This window comes from Stegostoma tigrinum, chromosome 3, assembly GCF_030684315.1.
Source record: "Stegostoma tigrinum isolate sSteTig4 chromosome 3, sSteTig4.hap1, whole genome shotgun sequence".
Classification (NCBI taxonomy): domain Eukaryota; kingdom Metazoa; phylum Chordata; class Chondrichthyes; order Orectolobiformes; family Stegostomatidae; genus Stegostoma; species Stegostoma tigrinum.
Window position 1 is genome coordinate 79,107,244 of NC_081356.1, and position 24,148 is coordinate 79,131,391.

Sequence of the window (24,148 nt, forward strand, 5' to 3'; positions counted from 1 at the left end):
CGTTAACATCCCTCATTTAATGAACTCATCATGAACAAGATGTTTTCTCCAGCTATCACTTATAGTCTAACATCTCTAAAGCTCTTGCATATAACGCTAGGGTTGAAACCAAGAACCACTTCTTCACAAAGGGAAATCTGGAAAGTTTCCATGAAAGGGTGGGGCGAATTGAAGTTTTCAAGTCTGAATATTGGGCTTTTACTAGGCAACAATGTAAAGTTGTACATTTTGGCTGGAAAAATGAAAATGCAGCATGTTATCTAAACGATGAGATACTGTATATTATCATTTATTGAGAGGGCAAGTGAATGCAAAAATATCGAGGTTTTGCTTCAGTTATACAAGGCACTGTTGAAACTATATCTAGATTATAGCATTCAGTACTAGTCACTTATTTAAGGAAGGATGAAAATGCCTCAGGAACAGTTCAGATATGGTTTATCATCCCCCAGGGTTCAACAGAACAAGAAATGCCTTGACAGAGGAAGATCCTAAGAGGTCTTGACAGTATGGATGCGGAAAGGATGGCAGAATCTAGAACTAGGAAGTCACTGTTTAAAATTCAGGAATAACCCATTTAGAACAGATAATGCATATTTTTTCCCTTCAGAGAATTGAGGGTATTTGCAAATCTCTTGCAGAAAAGGCGGTTCAAGCAGAGTTGTTCAATATTTTTAAGACAGCAACAGATTGGTTCCTGCGAAGGAGAGATAAAAGGTTAACAGGGGAAGGCACGAACGTGGATTTGAGGATTCAATTAAACCATTGCTGATCTGATTGTATGATGGAGCAAAGTTGAGGAACTGAATGACTCTGTTCACACGTTCGTTAGAAGCACAGAAATTGCATTAGAAAGTATCAAAACATTTGTTTTCTTCAATAAGGTTTATGCACAAAAATTCAACTGACAAACAATACATACAGTAATAATTTATTTTGAAATTTTCATTTAGTTATTCTGAAACAATTGTTGTTCCATTCATAAAAGAGTAGCCATCTCACCTCAAATAACAATATACAACAAGTTACAGCATAGCAATGGCTCTAACTACTTTTCTGGTAAAATCTAGATCAGGAGAAAATACTCCAGTCCAAAGCTGTAAAGTTACAGACAATCTCTTTTTGCAGCACACACACAGCAGTGTATATTAACACACTGTAGCTACCTATGCACATCATGTGATCACAGAATCGAGTCATTGCTTCAAACAACATACCATCCAATCAGATCATGCATAAGAGCAGGCTGGGGAAGGCTGTTGCAGCAGAAATCATAAGGCTGTGAATTTCACAGCTGCATGATTGCTTAGAGGGGTTAGGATACTTCACAATTACGAACAAGGAATATTAATACTCAGTTCATTCACTTTTTTTGCATGTATGTAATTAGATATCTAATTTTTGAAACTCCCTGACCATTTTTTTGCTATTAAATTGTTGAACATGATTCATATGTATTAATGGACTTACCTAGACAATTTTCAAGTATTTTAAAGTTATATAAGCCAAGCATTACATAAAAGGGTTATGGCAGGAACTCTTAATACATAATACAAGTAAACTGACTGTACATTGTGTTGCTTTTATGACTTGCAGGAATAATCTCAAACCTCCTAACCAAATGCATCTGCCAAATTTCCACCAGCATCTATATAGTTTCCTATCAAATATGGCTTCCTTAACAGAGACCCTCTGCAAACAGAAAAACAGTCAAGATATTTACAAAAGCATTTAAGTTGATCAACATTTCTTGTAAAACCAATAATCTCCAAATATCAGACAGTTGGGCCAAAATTATACATAATAAATCAATTTTCTACAGTTATTTCAAACAGAGGTCACTAAATATGATCCAGAATGACGCTTAGGACTCTGATTTCCACTAGACTCGGGGTTTTCAGGTTTAGAGCTCTCCTTTCTTTTACTGTTGTTTACAGGTGTTGGGATTTGTGATGGCCGAGTGGAGCTGTTGTCTGTGCTACTTTTGCGAGGGCTAGGTACATAGTTGAAAGGAGTTACTCTTGCAGCAACAGTACCACTAGGCGAGTTGTGCTTGCTTGAACTGTTTGAACTAAAAGGTGTACGTTCGGTGACAACCATGGTCTCAATTTCTGGTGAGGTAGCAGAGCTGTTCACAGCAGATTTTGCTTCTGTGTTTTTTTTCTCTGGACTATCTAACTGTGTAAATGAATTCAAACATTTCTCCATTCTTAGACCATGAGGAGGAGTTCTATGTTCTGACATTGGCTTGTTCTGTCCATCACCTGAGCCTTCTTCATCACTTATAAGCAACTTTTCAGGCACATCATCAATAACTGGGGGTGTATTGCCTGTTGGAGATTTTCCAGGCCGAGGATTGTTTATTGGACAGTCCTCAATTCTCACCCATACATCCTCAGTCTTTGACACAGGAGGTGCCATCTGGTAAACTAAATGTTTGGATTCAACATTATTTGGAGCTGAAGAATTCAGAAGGTGGTTGTTTGTTTGTGAAATGTCATTATCTTTAATTTTTCTCCAAGTTCCCCTTAAAGGAGCTTGGTTTTCCTTAGCTTGTTTGTTACCATGAGCAAAATTCTGATGTGGTTTCTCATCTTCACTTTTAGCCTTCTCACTTGATTCTGAAGAGGCTGATAGAATTGATGAAGAGCTTCCTGTTCTTCGCCATGTGCTAACTCGAGGAAGGGATGAGGAATGTTTGCTATGTTCCCGTTTCCATGTACCTGATCTATTCACAGGAAGCCTTGAAGGGCTTTCAGAATGAGATCGAGCTATATCATGTTTCCGCATTGGCCTTCCTTCAAGATGTTCTGCAGTGAGATTCTGATTTGGAGGTACTTTTCTCCAACTGCTGGTTTGATTTGGTAAATGACTGGGCATCACATCAAGATTCTGAGATGGACTTAAAACTGGAGTCTGAGTTTGTGATCGAGTAGGTGATGCTGGCCTAGAAGGTGGTGATAAAGATTCGAATGAAGTTGATTCTTCTAACTTTCTCCTCAATGTTGGACTTGGGGCTTCTTTGATAAAGGTTGACTGACGCATCAATGTCGGCCTTTCAGATCTGTCAGATTCACTGCCACTTGACTTTGTTGAAGACATTCTTGACAGTTCCACTCTTTTACCTGGTACAGTGTTACTGCCACTCTGGCTTAATCCCTTAGAATTTGATTCACTTCTTGTAATAGATGATGTGCCCTTTCCTAAACCGGTTTGCTTTGAGGATGCCTGCTGATTTAGTGGTCTACCTGCAGATGTGTAAGACATTCTTCCCGATCCTGCAGGTTTGGTTGAGGCAGTGCTTGGAGAAGATGTCCTTGGCAGTTGCGATATCTTGTTGGAAGGGCTGATCCCATTCCTACCTGGAGATATGGAGTTTCGACCAGGAGACTGCATTGGTCTTGACAGAGATTGTTGAGAAGGTCTAGATGGTGTAGAATCTCTCGATCCTGATCTAGAAGAGCCTTTGCTGTTTGATGCCCCCTGCACACCTGTTTGCTTGCCCACTGGACTCGACTCTGATTTTATTGGCGTTTTCATGCCTCTTGGTGGATTGTGTGTGTTTTGACTTGGGCTTGGGCTTTTGGAGGTTGTATTTTTTGGTGGCATCTTCGGAATAGGGCTTGTGCTAGGTGAACTGTTTCTTACACCAGGTATGTGAATCATGGTTCTTCCCCGCGAGATCATTGGCATATTTGCCTGTTGAGTATACTTTGGCTGACTGGAAGCAGTCTCAACATTGGAACGGGCCTTCCCAGTTATTAAACTTTTATAAACCCTTTTCCCTCCTCTAATAGCTTTAGCATTTTCTTCGTCATTTTTTTTGTTGTCACTGGTGCTCTTCTCACCAGGTTTCACAATTTTAGGGCCTTTACTGGAACCAAGTGGTTTTTCTTCCTGGTCAGGTGTAAGGTGAAAGGGCGATCCTAAAGAAATACCAGATTTAAGTGACAGAATGGAATCAGAATCAGAAGAACCCTGCCTTGACAGGCAAGCAGCAGCCTGGTGCAAGCTACTCACTATAGAATTAGCACCCTCTTGGATGGCTTTCCAGTCAAAACTTTCAGAATCTGGTGAAAAAGCCTGTTCTGAAAGAGGGCTTTGTACTTGCTCTCTCAAATTCATAGGTTCATCTGTCTCCTCTGCTGATGCTGCAGAAGTATCGCTTCCTGTATTTTCCCAGTTACTTTTCGCTTTTGCAAGGTGTTTTTTCTTTTTTGGCATTGCTGAACTTATGCATTCCTGTAGAAGATCATCTTCAGAGTCAATGCTGAGAGAACTAAGGGAACTGTTTCTAGAAAAACATACAGGTGTGTCTTCAACGTGAAATGACTTAGGTGCATAGCCCGAGGCGGGAGGTCTGCTAACAGCAGCTTGGCTGTTTGTATGCTCTTCCTGTTCACTGTGCGGTGTTGATTTTTTATTATTATTCTCTTGGTCAATATCACTGAGAGAACTTAAGGATGAATTGCGAGAAAAGCAGACAGGAGTATCTTCAATGGCAAAATTCTGCATTTTTTCATCTGTACCAGTTTCTCTGTCATTGCTGTCTTTTGGTGTTTGAGAGAAAACAGCATGCCTCTGTACTGCAGCTTTTGACTGCCCTCTACTTGGCAAGGGTTTTTGACCTGATTGCATTCTATCGGTAGGTTGCTGACCATTAGAAATTTGTTCGTTATTACAATTTTTTACATCATTAGAAGCTTTGTCTTTTTTGCCTTTTTCTTTTTTCAGTTCTGCCTTTTCTTTTGAGAGATCGGTATCATCGTCATCAAAGTCAAGTGAACTCAGTGAATCATTTCGTGAAAAACAATATGGAGTTCCTTCAATTGGGGTGTAATGATGTGGGGAGTCAAAGAGAAAACCTCCACGAATACGGTTATCATTACTTGATGGTTTATCATGAAAATCCCCAGCAACATTTTTTGTGGTTTGCCTTTTACTACCTTTTTCCATTTCCTTTCTGTGCTCTGTGTAGCCTTCAGCAGAAAAGCTACTTGGAGGATCTGATGCAGATGCCCGTTGTAAGGAACGTGCTTTATATTCAGTATTCTGAGATATTGGTTTCACTGGAGATGTCAGTTTCCTTTTATCAGGCTCTTGGTGACTTGCATGGTTCACAGATGTTGATGCTTGTTGCATTTGATTCATCATTTTTTTAATTCTGTAGGGTTTATGGCTCTTTCCTTTTGGCATAGCGGAATTTATACATTCAGCTAGAATATCACCTTCCTCCGATTTATCGTCTTGCCCTTGCTGAACAGTATTGAGACCTTTGGCTGCCTCAGCCTCATCCATACTTCTGCCCTCAGTTGGGATAGTATCTCTCTTTTCCATCACTGCAGATTCAGATGCAGGCCGAACGCTTCCTGAATTTGCCAATTCATTTGGAGGTGACTCAATTGTGAGATCACTTAGAGATGTAGCTGTTGAAAAGTTTATTGGCGTTCCTTCAACACAGTAGACTCGTGGCATATCTTCTCTAAATAAGTCATGATTAAAACTTACGTGCTTTTGAGCATGGACTCTATTTTGATTAGAAAGCAACTTGTATACAGGCAACTGACTTGGTTTCCTTGCTACAGGAGGTGGTATCCGTGATGTTGAAGTAGAAGGAGTTTTCTTTGCTTTACTCGAAGATTTAGTTGGCATGGCTGAGTTTATGCATTCTTCTAAGATATCAATATCATCATCGTCATCATCATCTTCCAGAATATCTTTCTCAGGTTCTGCAGCTTTGTCCATTTTACATTTACTTTTTACACTAGCATCTTCCTCTTTATCAAGTTCTTCACTCTTATGATCATCTTCATAAACAGGAGGCATTACTCTGAGCTCAAGATCTTTCTGAATAAATGGCTCATCAAGGCTAAGAGCACTTAAACTTGATGCACAAGAAAACCCATCTGGAGTGTTTTCTGTGGCAAAATGCATCAAGCTATCGCTGTCCTGAGGAACTTGAACTCTTTGGACTGCAGCATTCACAGCCTCTTGCCTTTGGCCAGTCTCTCTGCTTTTAACATTAGTTTGATCCTTGATTTTATGTGCCTCTCTCTTTAGTTGAGCAGGTTGAGGTGGTGGTGTTTTACTTCTGCTAGGAGGCATCGTCTGTCCTGGACTGTCTGGAAGATCACTTGGACTTATAACTCCACTGACTGTTTCACTGCAAGGCTCACTCTGGATGGAACTGGCAATTGATTGACTTTCAAAGCTCCCCAGTGAACTGACTGAACTGCATCTACTAAATACTAAAGGAGTTTCCTGCACATAATGCTCTGGAGGGCTCTTAGGGGTCTGTGCTCCACTCTTGGATGGTGATTTGGCACCTGAAGAGAACTCAACAGCTTTCTGCCTAGAAATATCAGGTTGAGACACATTGGTGGCCTGCAACCTATTCTGTTTCATTCGTGTATGCTGTGAAGTAGAGGAACCCTCACCTATTGCTGCCTCAGCAGATAACTGACCATGACTTTCCTTGAGGTCAATAATCTGCAAAGTGGTTCCATCATCTGATACATGTTTGGCTTGGCCACGTCCTTCCATTTCATCCTCTGATGACAGAGATGATAGTGAGCTACATCTTGAAAAGCAAATAGGAGTATCCTCTACACAATAAGTCTGCATAGTTTCTTGGTTAATTGAAGGAGCCTTACAATTGGCTGTTTTCTGTACTGCAGGAGTGGGAGTTGTTCTAGTTTGTGTAGAGCTAGGGTGAAGTTGCCTTGGTTGACTGGATGAGATTTTGGAACTTGATGTGCTTCCACGACTTGCTGCTGCATGGTCTTTTGTTGCATCTTGAATCAAAGAACCTTTTGAGTACATAAAAGATTGCTTCTGTGAAGGAGGGATTTCTGAGGAATACTTCAAACTATAATCAATTGGCTGTTCAATATGGTGCTCTTCCTCTGTAAACTTTATACTATAATTTGTAGGCCTGTCCTCTTCCTCCTCATGTTGTTCTTCCTCAGAGTACCGTTCACTATAGTTAGTTGGTTTGTCATCTTCATAATCATCTACCTGGCAAAGAGATGGATTAACTTTCTGGTTCATTCTGTGCTCAGAATCTACTCTAATTTGCTCAGAACTGTTATGTGCTCTGGTGCTGTAAGAGCAATCTGCCTGACCAAATCGAGGTTGGAATTTAATATGTGCTTCATCTCCACTGCAGGTACTTTCATGATAGATGGAATATTCAGAGGGTTGAGTTCTGGCCTGTTTATGTTCATTCCTTTTCATCTCTTCTTCCACAGTATGCTTTTGCCGTGCCCATTGCTCATTTTGAGATGGACTTTGTCGGCCAGAGTTTAACTGTTCATCTGAATATTTAAGGCTGTAGTTAATTGGTGTGTCTAACTCTGCATCGTTGTCATCTAAATGATTAGCATTGTGAATTTTGTTGGCAAGATCAGCTGGATATTTTTCATAATTGCAGAATTTACTTTCATCATCTTCTGAGTAAGATTCTATTGATGGCTTCATTTGCCCCCTTTTTCCATAGCCATCACTGCTACTTACACTATTCAAGCTATCATTTGATGATCTCCTATACTCCATTTTTCCATAAGGCATGGAAGCGATTCTATTGGAATTTTCAGGTTTAGCATAATTAAAAATGTTAGTATTGGGATGAGATGATGATGTTCGTCTCATTCCAGTCCTGTCCTCTGGCATACAGTGTAGATCAGATGCAGAGGCTGAATTTCTGTTCTCAGAGGATAAATGCATGCTTGTTACCTCCTCCATCACCTTGACTATTTGAGCTGCAGTGGTCGGAATCTGTCGCCCTACTCTTTTAGAAGGATCTGGCACATTATCAGAAGCAGGAAAGGAAGTAGTATCTGTTCCTCTTCGATCTCTTTCTACGCTCCGGTCCTTTTCTCCTCTGGAACTTTCTACACTGTTTCTGTCTCTTGAAGAACCAGATAACAAAGAAGTAGTCATATATGGTGACAGCACAGTCAGATTTCCAGTGTTGAAACTCTCTGATCTGCATACCCCATCATCATGCCGTCCAGAGTCCAAAACATACTCACTGTATCTACCTTGCTTGTGCCTTTGTCTATTGCGATGGGATGTTTTAGGGCTCAAATTATCAATATTATCAAAAGTTTCTGATAATTGTTGAGCATCTAGCTCTGCCTCAAGAGCCTTTTGTTTTCGGACATGCAGAGACGGCAGACTCGATCCTGGAGACATAATATTGGCATCTTTGTATTTAGCAGGTCTGTTGGCCATTAGATTCCTTAAAGCTGCAGCACTTCCCATTGCAATCATTTTGTGTTTAGAATGAATTAGATTCTTGAGCATGCTAACTGCTCCCATGTCCCACAAAGACTCCTGATCCTTGGCATTTCGAGCGGAGAGATTCCAAAGAGTTCCGCATGCATTGCTAACTATTGTCAAACTGTGCGATTTTAAGTGCTGTAGCAATGTCTGTAGGCAATTATTTTCTCGTAGGATATTTCTAGGGATTAGAACGAGAATTATGGATTAGAATTAGAAAACTGGTTTATAAAAACATTTATAAACCTAATATATACTAGTGTATATAAATTTCAAATCAAGGCAAAAATACCGAATAAATAAGACTAATAAAATATTCACAGATTAGCTATGCAGACTATTCTTTTCAAACTCATTTGAACTCAGTCTTTAAGCACTTTAGAAGGAAGGAGAGCAGGAGAGAAGAGTTGAGGAAACAGCAGTATGGATTGGGAAAGGAAGAAAGGAAGGGAAGAATGCAGGGAGGGCTGCAGAATTTGGGCGTGAAGTTAGCTGACAAAATTTTAAGTTTTCTCTCCTGCAAGAAAGAGATGGAGCCGTTACTTGTGATGGCTACTTTAGGAGCAGCATCCTACAATAAGATTGATGCCTACTGCAGGGAATCTGTGCCCTGCTTGTAGAGGAATCTGCTTAGTACATGCGAGGCAGATATTTTAAATCTATTCCCATTGACAGTTCTGTCTTAAGAGAATTCCAGAGTGAACACACAATTAGCCATTGCTTCAAACTCATATTAGGACATATATTCAAATTGTGGTGGTGGTTTAGGACTCCATGGAAGCAGGAAAACAGAACAGGACATATTCAGCAGTCAGAGACTGAAGGAGGAGAAACAGCTAACATTTAAAGTTTATGACTTTTCATCCAATGCCTCTTCTATCTCCTCAATACTGCCTTGACCTGCTAGGTTTTTTTATTCCCCAGCATTCTGTTTCTCTTTCAGATTTTCAAAATCTGTAGTATATTGCTTTTCTATTTATGGAAGCAGATGTTGTCTATGTTGCTGTCTGAAGAGAGTAAGATTCTCAAAATGTTTTATTACTGTGATATAAACATGGTGATGAAGTACCAATGTGAAACTGAAGTCTGTCCTTTTGTTTAATCATTTATTTTTGCCCTGGAAACAAAAATTACATCTTAGGAGAATTTAAAATTAGTTTTATCCTGACTGATGTGATTTGACATTAAGTGATTTCCCTATATTTCTGATTTCTGAAAAATTTATATTGGCAGTGCACACTATTCCCAGTACATCCCCCAGCAATCTTAGGGGATGTTAATTTAAACCAAAATCATGCACCTTTCATCACTCTTTCTAAAAAGAGCCACAAATAGCAATGAGAAAATGATTAGATGATCTACTTTGGTGTTGTTTGTTAAGGCACAAAGATACTAAAGGGCGTAAGAAAAGCTTTTCTGCTGTTTACTGAATAGTACCACGGAGCATCTTATATTTACCTGAGGAGGAAAGGCTTCAATTTCTTGATTCTTAATTAGGGAAATATATATTTAAATTGAGGAAGAGTTGGATATATTGTGAAGGAATATGAATCTTTTACTTTGAATATTCTGTGTTTGCATAAATATAGAAAGCCATTTTCAATCAACTGAATCAATTCACAAAACTCCTACTGCAAAATATTCCTCTATTGAAAGCATATTCAGAACTATGCATAGTTCTGAAAATGATTAGATTATCTGCTTTACTGCTGTTGGTTAAGGCAGAGAAGATACTAAAAGGCATAAGAAAAGCTTTCTGCTGTTTACTGAATTGTACCATATGCATAGTTCTGAACGTGTTTTCAATAGAGGAATATTTTGCAGTAAGAGTTTTGTAAACTGATGCAATTGTTTGAAAATGGCTTTATATATTTATGCAATTAATCTAGTAAAATTCCTTGCCGAGTCAGCTTTGTTCTTCTCTGAAAATAATCCCCATTTCATTAGTAAATTAATGATGCAAAACAGAATGGGAAATTTGCTTACAAATATGAACAAGTTTGTACTAGGTCAGTCAGCCTACGGTTACAAATTCAAGAATGCTATCAAGGGCCAAACTGTGCTTGCTATGACAATCTTTGACCTCATACCAGGGAAGGAAAATTTTACTATCTTAAATTCTGTGAAACCTGCAATTGTTTTTAAGGATGTTTTAAACAGACTAAATAAGGGGTGATGAATTGGACAATTCTACCATTGTTTCAGTTTTGCCAGTGCTCACCAGTTACTTTACTGAAGTTAATTAAAGTGTGATGTGAATGCTTGTAATCTCATGCAATAGTCTTCATTGTATTGTTATCCCATGTGTGATTTACAGTTTGTGCCGACTGGTATTTGCCTATTAATTCCCTTCACTTGCGGATTGTTTGGTAAATTTGGTTTGCATATTCTGTACTGGTAAGAGGCAATACGGAATAGATGAATGAATTAAGGGTATAATACTTTACAACACTGAAGTTAAGGAATCTTTTAAGTCACTATAATTATAGAAATCTGCATGATTGACTTTCATGAAGTAAAGACAAATTATTTCAATAAATAAAAGCACACACACCTGTGATCTTCATTTGTCGCAATCAGACTAGAAACATTTCGTAGGATTCCACCTCCACTTTCAATAATGGCAAGCGTATTAGTTTGACTTCTGTAGGTTAAAGTGCTGACCAAAAATGCAAGAGCACCACACACAGAACAGATGTCAGCCTTATTCTCAGTGCAATGTGCAGACAAATTCCAAAGGGCACTAAGTACACTCTTTAGGGTTGATTCCTTCAGAAATAAAGGAATAGTTAATACAATTTCTTTCTTGTTTGATAAGTTTAACCTGGAAAACATTTTTGAATATTTCCATGGTACCTATTTTACATTGTGCACCTTGCTAATATACTCTACATTTGAATGTTATAACATGTTCAATTTTCTTCAGAACCTCTGCTCTAGAACATTGATTTGTAAAAACCTTGACAGATAGCGCTTGCAGTATGTTAGGATAGTGTATATGATTGTAATGCTGAATATCAAATTCAATGAGACATTTATATGTAGCAAATTCCCAATGTGCAATAAAAAGTATAAACATTTTCATTCCACAGACCTGATAGAGGTCTGAGTAAAAATCTGAGGTGAGATTTTCAATCCTCACTCTGCTCGAGTTCAAATGATTCAAGGGTGTGACAGTATGTACATCGTAACATTTAAAACAAGTTTACTTCATATCTTTTATGTTTGTTTTAATACTATGTGTGCTCGACTTACTGAGCAGAACAAGAGATCACAGTGTAGAGGCTAAAAAACAGCAGAGATAGGTTAGCTAACAGGAAGCCAAGATCAGTCTTAAATATCATTTAAGTTATCAAGATGTAATAAGATAGATCAGCACTGAATCCTCAACTATTTATATGAATGACTTGGTCACAAGAATTAAATGTATACTGTTAAATTTGCTGAACACATAAGAAAAGTAGGAACATAAAGAGGATGCAGAGTGTGAAAAGAGATGAAGATAGGTAATATTGTAATATTTTTCCATGAAATTGTGGATGTCATCAAAAAGGAGAGCATTTGTTGCTTGTTCTTAGTTGTCTTCAAATTACAGGAAATAATTAACAGTTGACCAGGTTGATGTGGCAAATTTCCTTCAAATTAGTGGACTTGATGGATCTTTACAACAAATGATGACAGTTTAAAGGTCACCATGGAGACAAGTTTTCAATTTCAGATTTACTAATTTATTTAAGTTCCGTCAGCTGCCATGGTGGAATTTGAATCTGTGCTCCCAGGGCTTTAATGTGGGCTTCTGGATTACTAGTTCAGTAACAATATCACTGCATCACAATCTTCCTAATGTACAATATTGGAAAATATCAGCAAGTCCATTGTGGCAGGAAGAATAGAAAATCAGCATATTATATAAATGGAGAGAGCTTGTAGACATCAGATCCTGAGAGACCTTAATGGGATGGATAATGAACAATGTTTACCCTTCTGCAAGAGACTAGAAATAGGGGATACAGTTTAAAAATAAGAGAACTTCCATTTATGAAGGAGATGAGAAATATTTTCTGAGTCTTTGGAATTCTTCTTCAGTTAGTGATGGAGACAGTCATTCAATGTATTAAAGCAGTAGATAAGATTCTTAATTAACTAATGAGTCAAAGAGTGTCAGGGTTGGTGGGAATGTGGAGCTGAGGCCACAATCAGCCATGATCCTATTGAATGGCTGAGTAAGCTCGAAGAGCCAGATGGCCTCTTGTTTAATATGTTTGCACAAACTGTTGGTCAGTGTTGCTGAGCAATTGGTAGAACTGGCATGGACACAAAGTTTTAATACCTGTGGGGAAATACTGAGCACCACCTCTATTTTCAACAATATTTACTCAAAACTACATGAATGAAATCACGGCATTGAATGTATAAACTACCAAAACATGGCACACTGTGACCCCTTCTGTAGTTACTCTATCTTTTTATGAATTACAAATTTGGGAGTCTTTTCTCTTGAAATTCTAGCCTTCAAGTTACAGAAGAAAGTACAGATTGAAAATAGCAAGATGGCAGGAGAGGTCTAACTTTTCAGTAGTCACATTTCTACGAAAATTCTGAATGGAACATAGCTTCAATTTTAACTGTGAAGTAATTCATCTACCTTTTTCACATCCAGTGCACATTCCATTAACGCGCTCACACTTCCAACTTCACGCAAGATCTTTTTACTATTTACATCGGCTCGCCAGGATAAATTTCGCAATACACTTGCAATTACCTGTAACAAAAAGTTGTAGTTTACCTATAAATAAAAAAAATGCATTTCTTTTCCTGGAATTGCTAATTGTATTTTTATTTCCTCCTTTATTCCTAATGCATGGTAGGATATCAGATTCTCTAATGTTAACACCAAATATCATTCCTAAAGTCTTACAGAAAAAGCCAGTTATATAAAGCTTCAAGATGGTAAACTCTTCTCAGAAATGGTCTGATTAATATAACGTTTGATTAAAAGGCAAGGAACTGTTCATCAAGCAAAAAGAAATTGAAGTGGATAATAAGCAATCGTGTGCAGCATTTTCTCCAAGTTAAAGACAGCATTATGACTGCCAGTGAACTATTATTTTGCCATTTTCTATTATATTCTCAACTTAGCAAGACAGTAGTCCAAAAAATGATCTGTTTAAGATGATTAGTACACTTAGGAAAATCTCATCATTCAAATGACCTTGCTTACCAGATGCTTTAAAAATTCTACATAGGGAATTCCACTGAAGCTTAACAAGCTAATTTTTTTACCTGCTGTAGATCTTCACTTTCTGATTTCAGTTGAGCTACCATTGCTCTCATACACCCCTTCATAGAGCAGAGTGTGGCCTGTGAACAGGAAACATCACTGCAGAAGCAACTCTTACACAAATGTAATTTAGTTTTTTTAATGCTATGGTTGCTGAAATATTTAAATCATAAGTGAGAAGTTTGTAAAAAGCAACACCAACTGCAGTCGAGAGTGTCACCATGCCATGTACTTTCAGAAGTTCCAAAGTAGATGCCAGCTCTCAAAGCAAAGCACTGGAAGAGATCATTCCTCACCTAAAACCCAATTACAACTTTGACTCAAAATCTTCAACTAGTTTGATCAATTTTTATCCAACTATTCAAGTAAACTGATTCACAATGAATTGTGCAATTTAGTTTCAAGTTAATTTTAAGTGACCAAGTAAACCACAAAATTTAGTGGCACTGCTGCCTCACTGCACCAAGGACCCAGGTTTGATTCCACTCTTGGGCAACTGTCTGCGTGGAGTCTGCATAGGTTTCCTCCGGGTGCTCCAGTTTCCTCCCACAGTCCAAAGGTGTACTGTTTAGTGGATTGACCATGCTAAATTGCCCGTAGTATCCAGGGGTGTGTAAGTTAGGTGGATTAGACGTGGGAAATTCAAGGTTACAGGGAAAGGGAAGGGGGTTGGAGATGGGTCTGGGTGTGATGCTCTTCGTAGGGGCAGCGTGGACTTGTTGGGCCGAATGACCTGTTTCCACACAATAGGGATTCTATGAAGTTTATAAAATTTTGTGAGAGAAAGCAGAAAATATTGGAAACATAAGGTAAGAGAATAGATAAGTTCAATTTCTTTGGAAGTATGATTCACAGAAGTTTAGCATACAGGTGCAGCAAATGATTAAGCTATGAAATGCATCCTTTACTAAGGATGTAATATTTCAGTTATATATTGTGCAATTTTGATCTCATTTAAGGAAGGAAATAAATGCAGGTGGAGGATCAGAGGAGGTTTATTAGGTTGAAAATGGGAATAAACAAACAGTTTGTATAATGAAGAATGACTGGACAGACTTAGCTTTTCACTGGATTTCAGATGAGAGAGGGGTGATTTCATTGAAGTTCATAAGATTCTGAGTGGTCTTGTCAGGTAGCTGTGGAAAGGATAATCCCTTGTTTAGGTTCATCCAGAACAACGGAATACCATTTTAAACTTAGGAGTTTCCCTTTCAGGACAGAGATGAAAGAAATGTATTTCTATCAGAAATCTGTGCGACTTGGACCTCTCTGCCTCAAAAAATAATGGAGGTGGGATCATTGAATATTTATAAAGTAGATGCTGTTCATTACACAAGGACAGAAACATTACTGGGGTAGTTGGGAATGTAGAACTCAGAGGACAAACAGATCAGTAGTGATCTTATCGAATGGCAGAGTAGGTTTCAGGGCCAAATAGCCTACTGCTGTTTGTAATTCATATGTTGGCATGTGTAAGATACAAACCCAAAAGAAAAATCCACAATAAACTGCATACCTTGTTTGCAACATCCCCAAAAGTTAAATTTGTAAGTGCCATCCCAGCATATCGTCGTAAAGTGATGCTGTAATGGTCATCAGTGAGTCCATACATTTCACAATCAACTTGCAACAATTCAGCTATTGCCTGCAAACCACCTGCACATCAGAATAACATTAGTCAAAATTCAACTTCTTTCCAAAACTAATATTCTTAAGAAGCTTTGAAAAAGTGTCATAAACATCTTAAAGTCAGCATCCTGAAAAATAATTCCTAATTCAACAATGGTAAGATCTGGCTCACAGGAATGGATAAATAGGTTCACAAAAAGTCTGCAAAATATTCCAATTCTCACATAGTGCTTCACTGAAAAGTCATTGTTCATTTCTGTGTGTGTAATATCTTGCTTCACATAAATTAGTTTTCTATAGTCTTTTCCTATTCTTACACACATCCATGCATTCCTGAATATTAAAAGTCTTGTCAATGTGTTGACTTTCCTGTAAATAAAGCTAAATGTTTTAGCTTTCTTGGCACACGAACAAGAATCATGATACTTACATTATGTGCCTAAGTACAACATGGGACCAATACTGAAAATTATGGAGGCTCACATCTTGAGGGGCCACTGACATGGCTGTGCACTCAGCTACGAACTGTTCTCACAAGGGACTAACATGAAAAACTGAATGTCACTTTATATCAATATAAAAGAGTCCAGTTAAATAAACAAGGCTGCCCCTTTACCATATTAATAACCATCAGGAGCAGGTCACAAATCATAACCTTCATGTGTTAATCTTTTAGGTTTGTTGCTTCCTACTTTGACAATGACAATTCACTCTTGTGCTGCAGTTTGAATTTCTAGATAGCAGACTGCATAATTTTCACCATCATTTCACAATTTTCTGGAGGGTTTGTGTTATAAAAGTAGACTGGATATGCTGGGACTGTTTTTTTTCAACTAAGTGTAGGAGGTTGAGGCATGACATCATAGAGGTTTATAAAGTTATGTGGGGCATGATTTCCCTAATTTGGGGGAGTTCAAAACTAGGGGGCATATTTTTAAGGTGAGAGGAAAAAGATTTAAAAAGAACATGAGGGGCAATTTTTTTTAAAATGCAGAAATTGATTCATGTGTGAAATGAACTGCCAGAGAAAGTGGTGGATGCATGTACAGTGACAATGTTTAAAGTACATTTGGATAAGTACATGAATAAGAAAGGTTTGGAGGGATATGGGCCATATGCTGGCAGGTGGGACCAGTTTAGTTTGGGAACATGGTCGTTGTAGAGTAGTTGGAATGAAGGGTCTGTTTCTGTGCTGCAAGACTCTACAACTCTGTTTCTGTTATTTCCTCACATTAACTTAAGATGCTTTCTGTGAGGTATGACTCCATTCTTACAGTTCCATTTTCTCTTTCCGTCTCCCCATCATCAACTCCCCCATTCCTGCCACAATCATTCCAAATTAATATTAGAGATCAAGTAGAGATCCAATCACACTGATTTGGAGACCAACAAAAGGGATCACATTTCAGAGACACTACAATTCTTTTCTTGTCAAAGACCTCAAGTGATTCACATCAGTTCTGCTGCAGTTAAATTTTGAATGCATGTACATAATATGACACAAACTTTCCAATCTAGATAACAAGGCTGCATTGTTCACCTAGTTCATTCATTGCATGTCTGTGTTCCTCGTCAAACGAAAGCTTCATAAGTACGCAAACTGCAGGGCAGATCTGGTGCTCCACTGGAGATGGCACTGTAACAGCACAATGGATATACAAAGCAAAAGGAGGCAATTCAAATTGATAAATATTCTATTTTCATTACTTCATTATAATACATCTTCCAAACATGAACTTTAGAATTCAATGTGGTTAATTAAAATCAATCTTAGCAAACAATGACAATCTAAAGGCCAGACAAAAATGTTACTTTTTTTGTTATTTAATAAGTAGTTGAAACAAATCTTTTGCTTGACACACCATATACCAGTGCAGAGATTCGGTCAAAATTTTAAAATTAGACTACATATTTGGTTGTTATTGTTCACTCACACGTTGGTCAATCCACTCACTTTAACTGGCTCGTGAGCACACAAATGTAAAAACAAGGACGAGACATGCAACATTTTTACCATTTTAAACAAAAACAGCCTAATATACACACAGTTAAAGAAGCTTAACACTTAAATCTCAATATCTGTTTAGAGGTTGTCACAGCAAAATAAAAACAATCACCCAATAGGCTCTTTGTATTCAAACAGTTTATCATTCTAAAACAAAATCTTACTAACTAAATGAGCATATATGGCAATACTTAACTGAAGAATTAACTATGTGGGGCAGAAAATAAACTACACTTTTATGGTAGAACTAGGTAAAATCCTAAACATAGAAGATAAGAGTGGCTATTTAACCAATTGATTCCACTCCACTATTCAAGAAAATCACAGCTAATCTCATATTTCCACACTCTCACTATATCTATTGACACCTTTAGCCTCCAAAGGTCTGGCAATTTTTAAAATATATTCACTCACTTGGCCTCCACATGTTTCTGTCATAGAGAATTTCACAGTTCAACACCATCTAAGTTAATAATTTCGCCTTGACATAGTTCAAAATGGTTTACTCCTTATCCAGAGTCTGTGACCCTTTGTTCTGGATCCCTCTGTCCAGGGTGGAACAGATTTCCTGCATATACACTGTCCAGCCATCAGAATTTTTACCCCTTCATTCTTCTAAGCTCCCATTAATGCAGGCCTATTAACCCCATCTCTCCTGAGAGAACAAACCTGTCATCCCAGGAATCAGTTTAATGAACATTTATTGCACACCCTTGATGGTAAAGATATTTTCCCCCATTTTAGCATGTTCCCAAATCATTTAAATAATATTCTGCCATTCTGTTTTGCTACTAAAGTGGGCAATTTCACATTAATGGATGCTATACTACATCTGCCGTGCATTTGCAAACTCATTCAATGTATCTAAATTGCTTTGAAGCCTCTTTTCATCCTCAACTCCAACAACCCCATCTAGCAACAACAAATTTGGAAATGTTACATTTGATTTCCTTGTCTAAATCATTCAGATATTTTGTGAATATTTGAGGTCAAACACTGATCCTTGGGGTTTCTCATTTGTCACTGCCTTCCACTTCAAAAATGATCCATTTATTCCCACACTCTGGTAGTCATATACTGCCATAGATTGAGAATCAGTTAAAAGACAGGAAACAATATTATTTGCTTTAATTTTGCACATTAACCTTGTGAAATTTATCAGAATCCAAATATACTTTCTCAAAATCCAAATAACACCATAACCAATCATTCTGCTTTATCTGTTCTACTAGCAACATCCTCAAAAGACTCCAGGTTGTCAAATATGATTTCCATTTCATAAATCCACAATGACTTTGTATAATCCTATTAGTACTTTTTCAGTATCCTATTATCACATTCTTTAGAACAGACTGGAGCATTTTCCCAACTACACAGATGTCAGGCTAAGCTGGTCTGGAATTCCCTCTCTGCTTTTTAAAACTGGGGTAAGCCACATTTGTCACCCTCCAATCTGCCGTTAGTGTTCTAGAATTTATAAAGTTTTGGAAGATGACAATGTAACGGAGGGAGAGGTGGGGTTTAGGGCCAGTGCAACTGAGGAAGAGGTATTGTTCCATGTAACCTATAAAGAGGCAAGCTTAGCTTGGGCCCATGTTTGGCCCTAAACCCCACCTCTTCTTCTGCTATATTGATGACTCTATCAGTGCCGCTTCATGCTCCCACGAGGAGCTTGAATAGTTCATTCACTTCACCAAAATCTTCCATCCCAACCTTAAGTTCAGCTAGACCATCTCTGATACCTCTCTCCCCTTCCTGGACCTCTCCGTTTTTGATGGTACATGTTTTTGATCAGAGCTGACTGGGTGGACAGAATGGTCCTTCTTTGTGCTGTGTGACCTACACACCAAAGATCTAACTTACTGCTAACGATGACTGTACACATACTAAAATATAACTAGCTACCAGGAATAGCCAAAGCTGGCTGTCAAGGATCACTTTAAGGATGGTTTCACAATATGAAGGTGTAACGGCTGCATTTGGAGAGGGATCATTTGCTTTGGTGTGGATGGCATACTGAGCAGAGTCAATAACATGCTTTCTTTAGAGTTTCACTTCCCCACTGAGAATACTTTTGTTTAAATCTGTCAAATACTAGAACATTTTTCTACCTATATTGGGAGACAAACATGATATCTGTATAATGCTTTCCCTTATGCCAGTAGCAGTATCCCAGGCAGAACAGGCTGAAAGGACAATCGATTATAAAAGATAGATAAAATTCTTCAGGCTATCATACTGAAAAAAACTTTAATTATGAACTATTATTAATTTATGAACTCAATTCAATAAACACTTAAAAGTAGTTGCCACAAATATTTGCTTACCAACTATATTATAATCAAAGAATTTAAAATGCAGAACTTATCTACATTACTTTGCTTATTAAAGGCTACTTCTTTTAAGAAAAAGATGCAGAAAGAAACTAACACATTACACTGTAAAGAAAATGTCATACTTGGATTTTTGTCTTGATCCACACCTCGCTCATGTGCTTCCTGCCATTCCCAGCATGTCTCACAGTAAGCACGGATTTGTTCTAGTAGATGAAGAACACGGGTCTCCCGTCTTCCTCTCTTGTCATCTGGCTGTGAATGGATGATATTGTGCAGTGCAGCACTAGCCCGCGCACGGGCCTCCTTGCTGCCACGTGAATTGCCTAGCAGCACAGAGTCTTTATCATTGCCGTGCAAAAGCTGTATCAGCAGTGGAAGACAACCAGATTGACGCATAGCTATACAGCTGTCCTGAGAACTAGACATTGCTAGCAAAGTTCGAGACATATCATCCTTGTCGTGTGTACCAAGCATTGACAGCAGCGAATATACCATTTCCACCTATAGCCCAAGTGAATCAAAAGGTTAAATTTTATTCATATCATAGGACAAACAATTAATGATGTGAAGTCTAACTACAGAAACGTTGACAAAAATTATACCCTGTTTAAAGACGTTTAATTTGATACAGAAGTCATTTCTACCTTGGCAGATGTGGAATGGGAAAATTCTCACTGATTCAACTGTGTCAGGATAATAAATTACATCTATCCGACTGCTTGTACTCCATTGTTAGAAATGATATCATAATTGGATAACATCAGAACCAAATTCATTTAAAATAGAATTAATTAATTGCTTTTTGGTAGATATTTTAGCTAATTTCTAATTAACCTATTCAGAGATGTTATCACAAATCTCTGGAGCAGGTCAGATTTGAACCCAAGCCTCCTAGCTTAGAGGTATGGACATTACCACTCTGCCAGAAGCACCCTGCACTCTATATTTTATAGTATGTACTTAATATACTACAGATTTATCAACTTTCCAGCCTGTAGTATGCTGAATGAGTAAATTCACAGATTTCATGCGTTGAGCAGGGATATTCCGACCTACCCAATTAATTGCTCATTAACAGCTAATAAGTCTAACATGTCCTAAAATACATAGGGCACAAAAGGAGGTCTTTCGAGCTCTTGCAGCATAGTGACAGCATCCCTATTTCTGGGCCAGAAGACCCCAGTTCAAGTCTTGCTGACTGCATGACTTGTAGTAACATGGCTGAAAAGGTTGATTGGAAAACATCTAGAAGGGGGTCTTCGGATTCTTCTGGTGCATTTGTGATCTCCCTATCTCTGAGCCAGGACATCCCAGGTTCAAGTTCCACCTGCTCCAGAAGTATGTAATATCATCTCCGAACAGGTTGATTTAAAAATAATTAATAAACAAACAAACATTTTAAGGGTACAGTGGTAGTATCCCTAACTCCGAGACAGAGACATGAGCACAAGCCCCACTTGCTCCAGAGGTGTGCAACAACGTCTGAACAGTGTCTTTGGACTCTTGTAACACACAGGTAGTGTCCCTACCTTTTGGCCACAAAGCCAAGGTTCAAGTCCAAACAACCCTGTGAGTCACAAGAGTCTGAACAAGTTAATTAGAAGTATCTACCCTAATAGAAGTTTACTAGTTCACAAAATGTGGCTTGAATAGTGGTGTGACCTAATGAATAAAGTGTCTAACCTTGGTGTGATTATCAGATGATTGCAGGTTTGAGTCCAGTTGCAGTTACTTTAAGGGCTCTCGTGGTGCAGTGTAGTAAACTTAATTCTGGGCCAAAAGACTGAGGGGTGCGCCAGAACAAGCTGATTGAAAATATCTACATGGCACACAGGAAGGCTCTTGTGGTACAGTGGCAGTGTCCCCATATCAAAGTGAGAAAATTTGGGTTCAAATTCCACCTACTTCAGTAGGTAGATCTAACACATCTGAACAGCTGGATTAAAATTACACAGTGCAGAAATTTGTTTCTTCTGGCATTTATGCTCATTTACTCATCTTTTAATTTCTCCCCTTGTTTCCTAGCTGCTTATTGAATAAACCTATGCCATTTGCTTCAATCATGTAGCAACATATTCCACATTCTTTGGACACAGGTTCCTCCTGAAACCCTTCTGGCCATTTTACTGATCATCTTAGGTATTATGGCCTCTAGTTTGGACTCCCCAGATGTGCAAACATTTTCTGAACATCTATATTTCTTCCCTTTCAATTACATCAACCCTTTCATTATCTTAAAGCCATCGAACAGAGCACCCTGCAGCTGTCTCTTTTATATACAAAAGACCCTACTCAGCTCTATCTGGAATGTCATCCTTTGATTTCTGCAATTTTTTTGCACTTGCTTCAATGCTTCTAAATGAAAACAGAAACATGCAAAATATTCCAAGTGTGGGTGAACTAAATTTAACTTAATGCCCCTCTCTTCAATTCTAATTCTTTTTAATCAAACTGTTTCGACATGTTACAATACACCTGAGCAGGTGGGATTTAAACCCAACTTTCTGATCAAGAGGTAAAGACACTACCACTAAGCCACAAGAACCCTACATATCTAAGCTATCCTTTCAGAAATTAACCCTATGATTTTGCTTTTTAAATTGACCCATCATCTTTTTGGGTTTGTATTTTGTTGTATTCTTCCTCAATATTAATTATATTTAGCAATTTGATGTCATCTACAAATTCTAAAACTTTATCTCCAATTTCCAAATCCAACTAGGAATATATGAACATCAGTGCTCCCAGTATTGATCCCTGTAGAACACAACTTCGCAGTCTGGATAGCTACCCTTAACACTTTTGCAGCCAGCTCGTTATTGATATAATGCTATAACGTGATATGCTCTGAATCTACACATTCTGATGTTACTTATGTCTTTTGAAAGTCAAAGCACATTACATATAGTACAGCACTCATCTACACTTTCTACCATCTCTTCAAAAATGTGGTAAGTTTGATCAAACATGACATCCCTTCTGAAATTCTTACCGATAATTCTATTTTTGGGTTCTAGTTGCTTTTCCATTGAGGCCTTATGACAAGGTGCCACTATCTTTCCTACCACTGTTATAAAGCATAAATATCTACAGATTTTACTTGTTCTTCCTTGCTTTACAAATAATACTGAAACAACAATGTTAGCTTTCAGACTTTTAGTCGTACTACATTTTCTAATAAATTATTACACACATATATGCTTCTGCTATTCTTTTTCCTAACTTTTTCTAGTGTGAAGGGATACAAATCAAACTAGACTAGAGGCTTCATCGCCACAATATCGATTAATTTATCAATTATCTCCTTACCTTCCATCTTAAATTTCTTTGATTTCTTACTTCAGGCCCATCTTATTAGCTTCTCTTGTGAATACCGAAACAAAATAACTATTCAAGATTTTTCCTTTCAGTTGTTCTCACCTGAAGGTTGATTTTGTGCTTTCGTTAACAACCCTACCGTTCCTTTTCTTTTATTATTACAGCAATTTACCCTCCAGAACAGAAACAAACAGCTGGAGAAACTCAGGTCTGTTAGCATCTGTGGACAGGAAGTAGAGTCAATACTTCAGGGCCAGTGACCCTTCAGTCTAGCCAGACCTGCTGAGTTTCTCCAGTTATTTCTGTTTACGTTTTGGATTTCCAGCAGCCACAGTTGTGTGCTTATTTTTGCTTAGTATATTCTTCAAAACAATTAGCCATAACACAGGCTTGTATCTATTCCCTTAACGCTCAAATTTCCTAACATCAATGGCAAAGTTTTCCTATTCTGCTTTTGTCTTTGACTTCTTCATACGCTAGTGCCACGTTTAGCATCCTGGTAGTCTTCTTTCTTGCAGGTAGCTTGTAGTATACTGTACTTGCTGGATAAGATCAGTGTCTGTGGTATCAATTTTTCTATCTTTTCTTTGTCTCTGTATTCTGCTAATAGACAGTCACACTCTTTCTACATCTGCACTATAGTCTGAAGTGTGACTGCATTCTACAGAAAATTCACTGTATCAAGTTGAATTTCTTTTCTCATCATATTCCAGTAAAACAGCTTTGACTTCGAGGAAACTCAAGGTACAGTTTTTTTCCTGCAGATGTGGAAATTTAAGACAGTTTCACTGGACTGAATAACCTGCTCTTCTTTCTTATGTTCCCATTATAGCCTTTTAAGAGAAGAAATTCCTTATCAGCACCTTAAATGGGAGACCTCTTGTTTTGAAAATTTGACCCTATTTCTAGATTTCCCCATTAGGGAAAACAACTTTGAGATATCAACTCTCTCAGTCTAAGAATCCACTGTTCCCCCAAGATCAAATCTCATTCTTCCAAACTCCAATGAATGAAGGCCCAATTTGCACAACAATTCCTCATAAGAGAATACCTTTATCCCAGAAATCACCCTAGTAAACTTCTATGAACTGCCTCTAATGCAAATATATCCTTCCTTAAGACTAAAACTACTCTGGATATGGCTCCGTCAATGCCCTGTGCAACAGTAACAAGACCATTCTCAGAAAAGGTCATGGGACCCGAAATGTTACCTCTGTTTCTTTTCTTCACAGATGCTACCTGACCTGCTGAGCTTTTCCAGCAACTTTGTTTTTGTTACTAGTAACAAGGCTTTGC

General features: G+C 38.0%; 1 protein-coding gene across 5 annotated transcripts in view; it reads right to left on the minus strand.

The window, feature by feature from the left end:
• Window positions 1-937: 937 nt before the first annotated feature.
• Window positions 938-24,148, minus strand: part of apc (APC regulator of WNT signaling pathway) — a 177,809-nt gene continuing 154,598 nt past the window's right edge. For 3 of the 5 annotated variants that reach the window (XM_059644691.1, XM_048526853.2, XM_048526854.2), the window contains 7 exons: window positions 19,657-20,035; window positions 16,734-16,829; window positions 15,081-15,220; window positions 13,567-13,644; window positions 12,929-13,045; window positions 10,838-11,052; window positions 939-8,464 (listed from right to left, as the gene is read on the minus strand). In XM_059644691.1, the coding sequence (XP_059500674.1) occupies window positions 1,828-8,464; window positions 10,838-11,052; window positions 12,929-13,045; window positions 13,567-13,644; window positions 15,081-15,220; window positions 16,734-16,829; window positions 19,657-20,035 (7,662 nt within the window). In that variant the 3' untranslated portion in view covers window positions 939-1,827. Of the gene's footprint in view, window positions 8,465-10,837; window positions 11,053-12,928; window positions 13,046-13,566; window positions 13,645-15,080; window positions 15,221-16,733; window positions 16,830-19,656; window positions 20,036-24,148 lie in introns of all 5 variants that reach the window. The other 2 variants (XM_048526851.2, XM_048526850.2) reach the window with 1 other exon arrangement.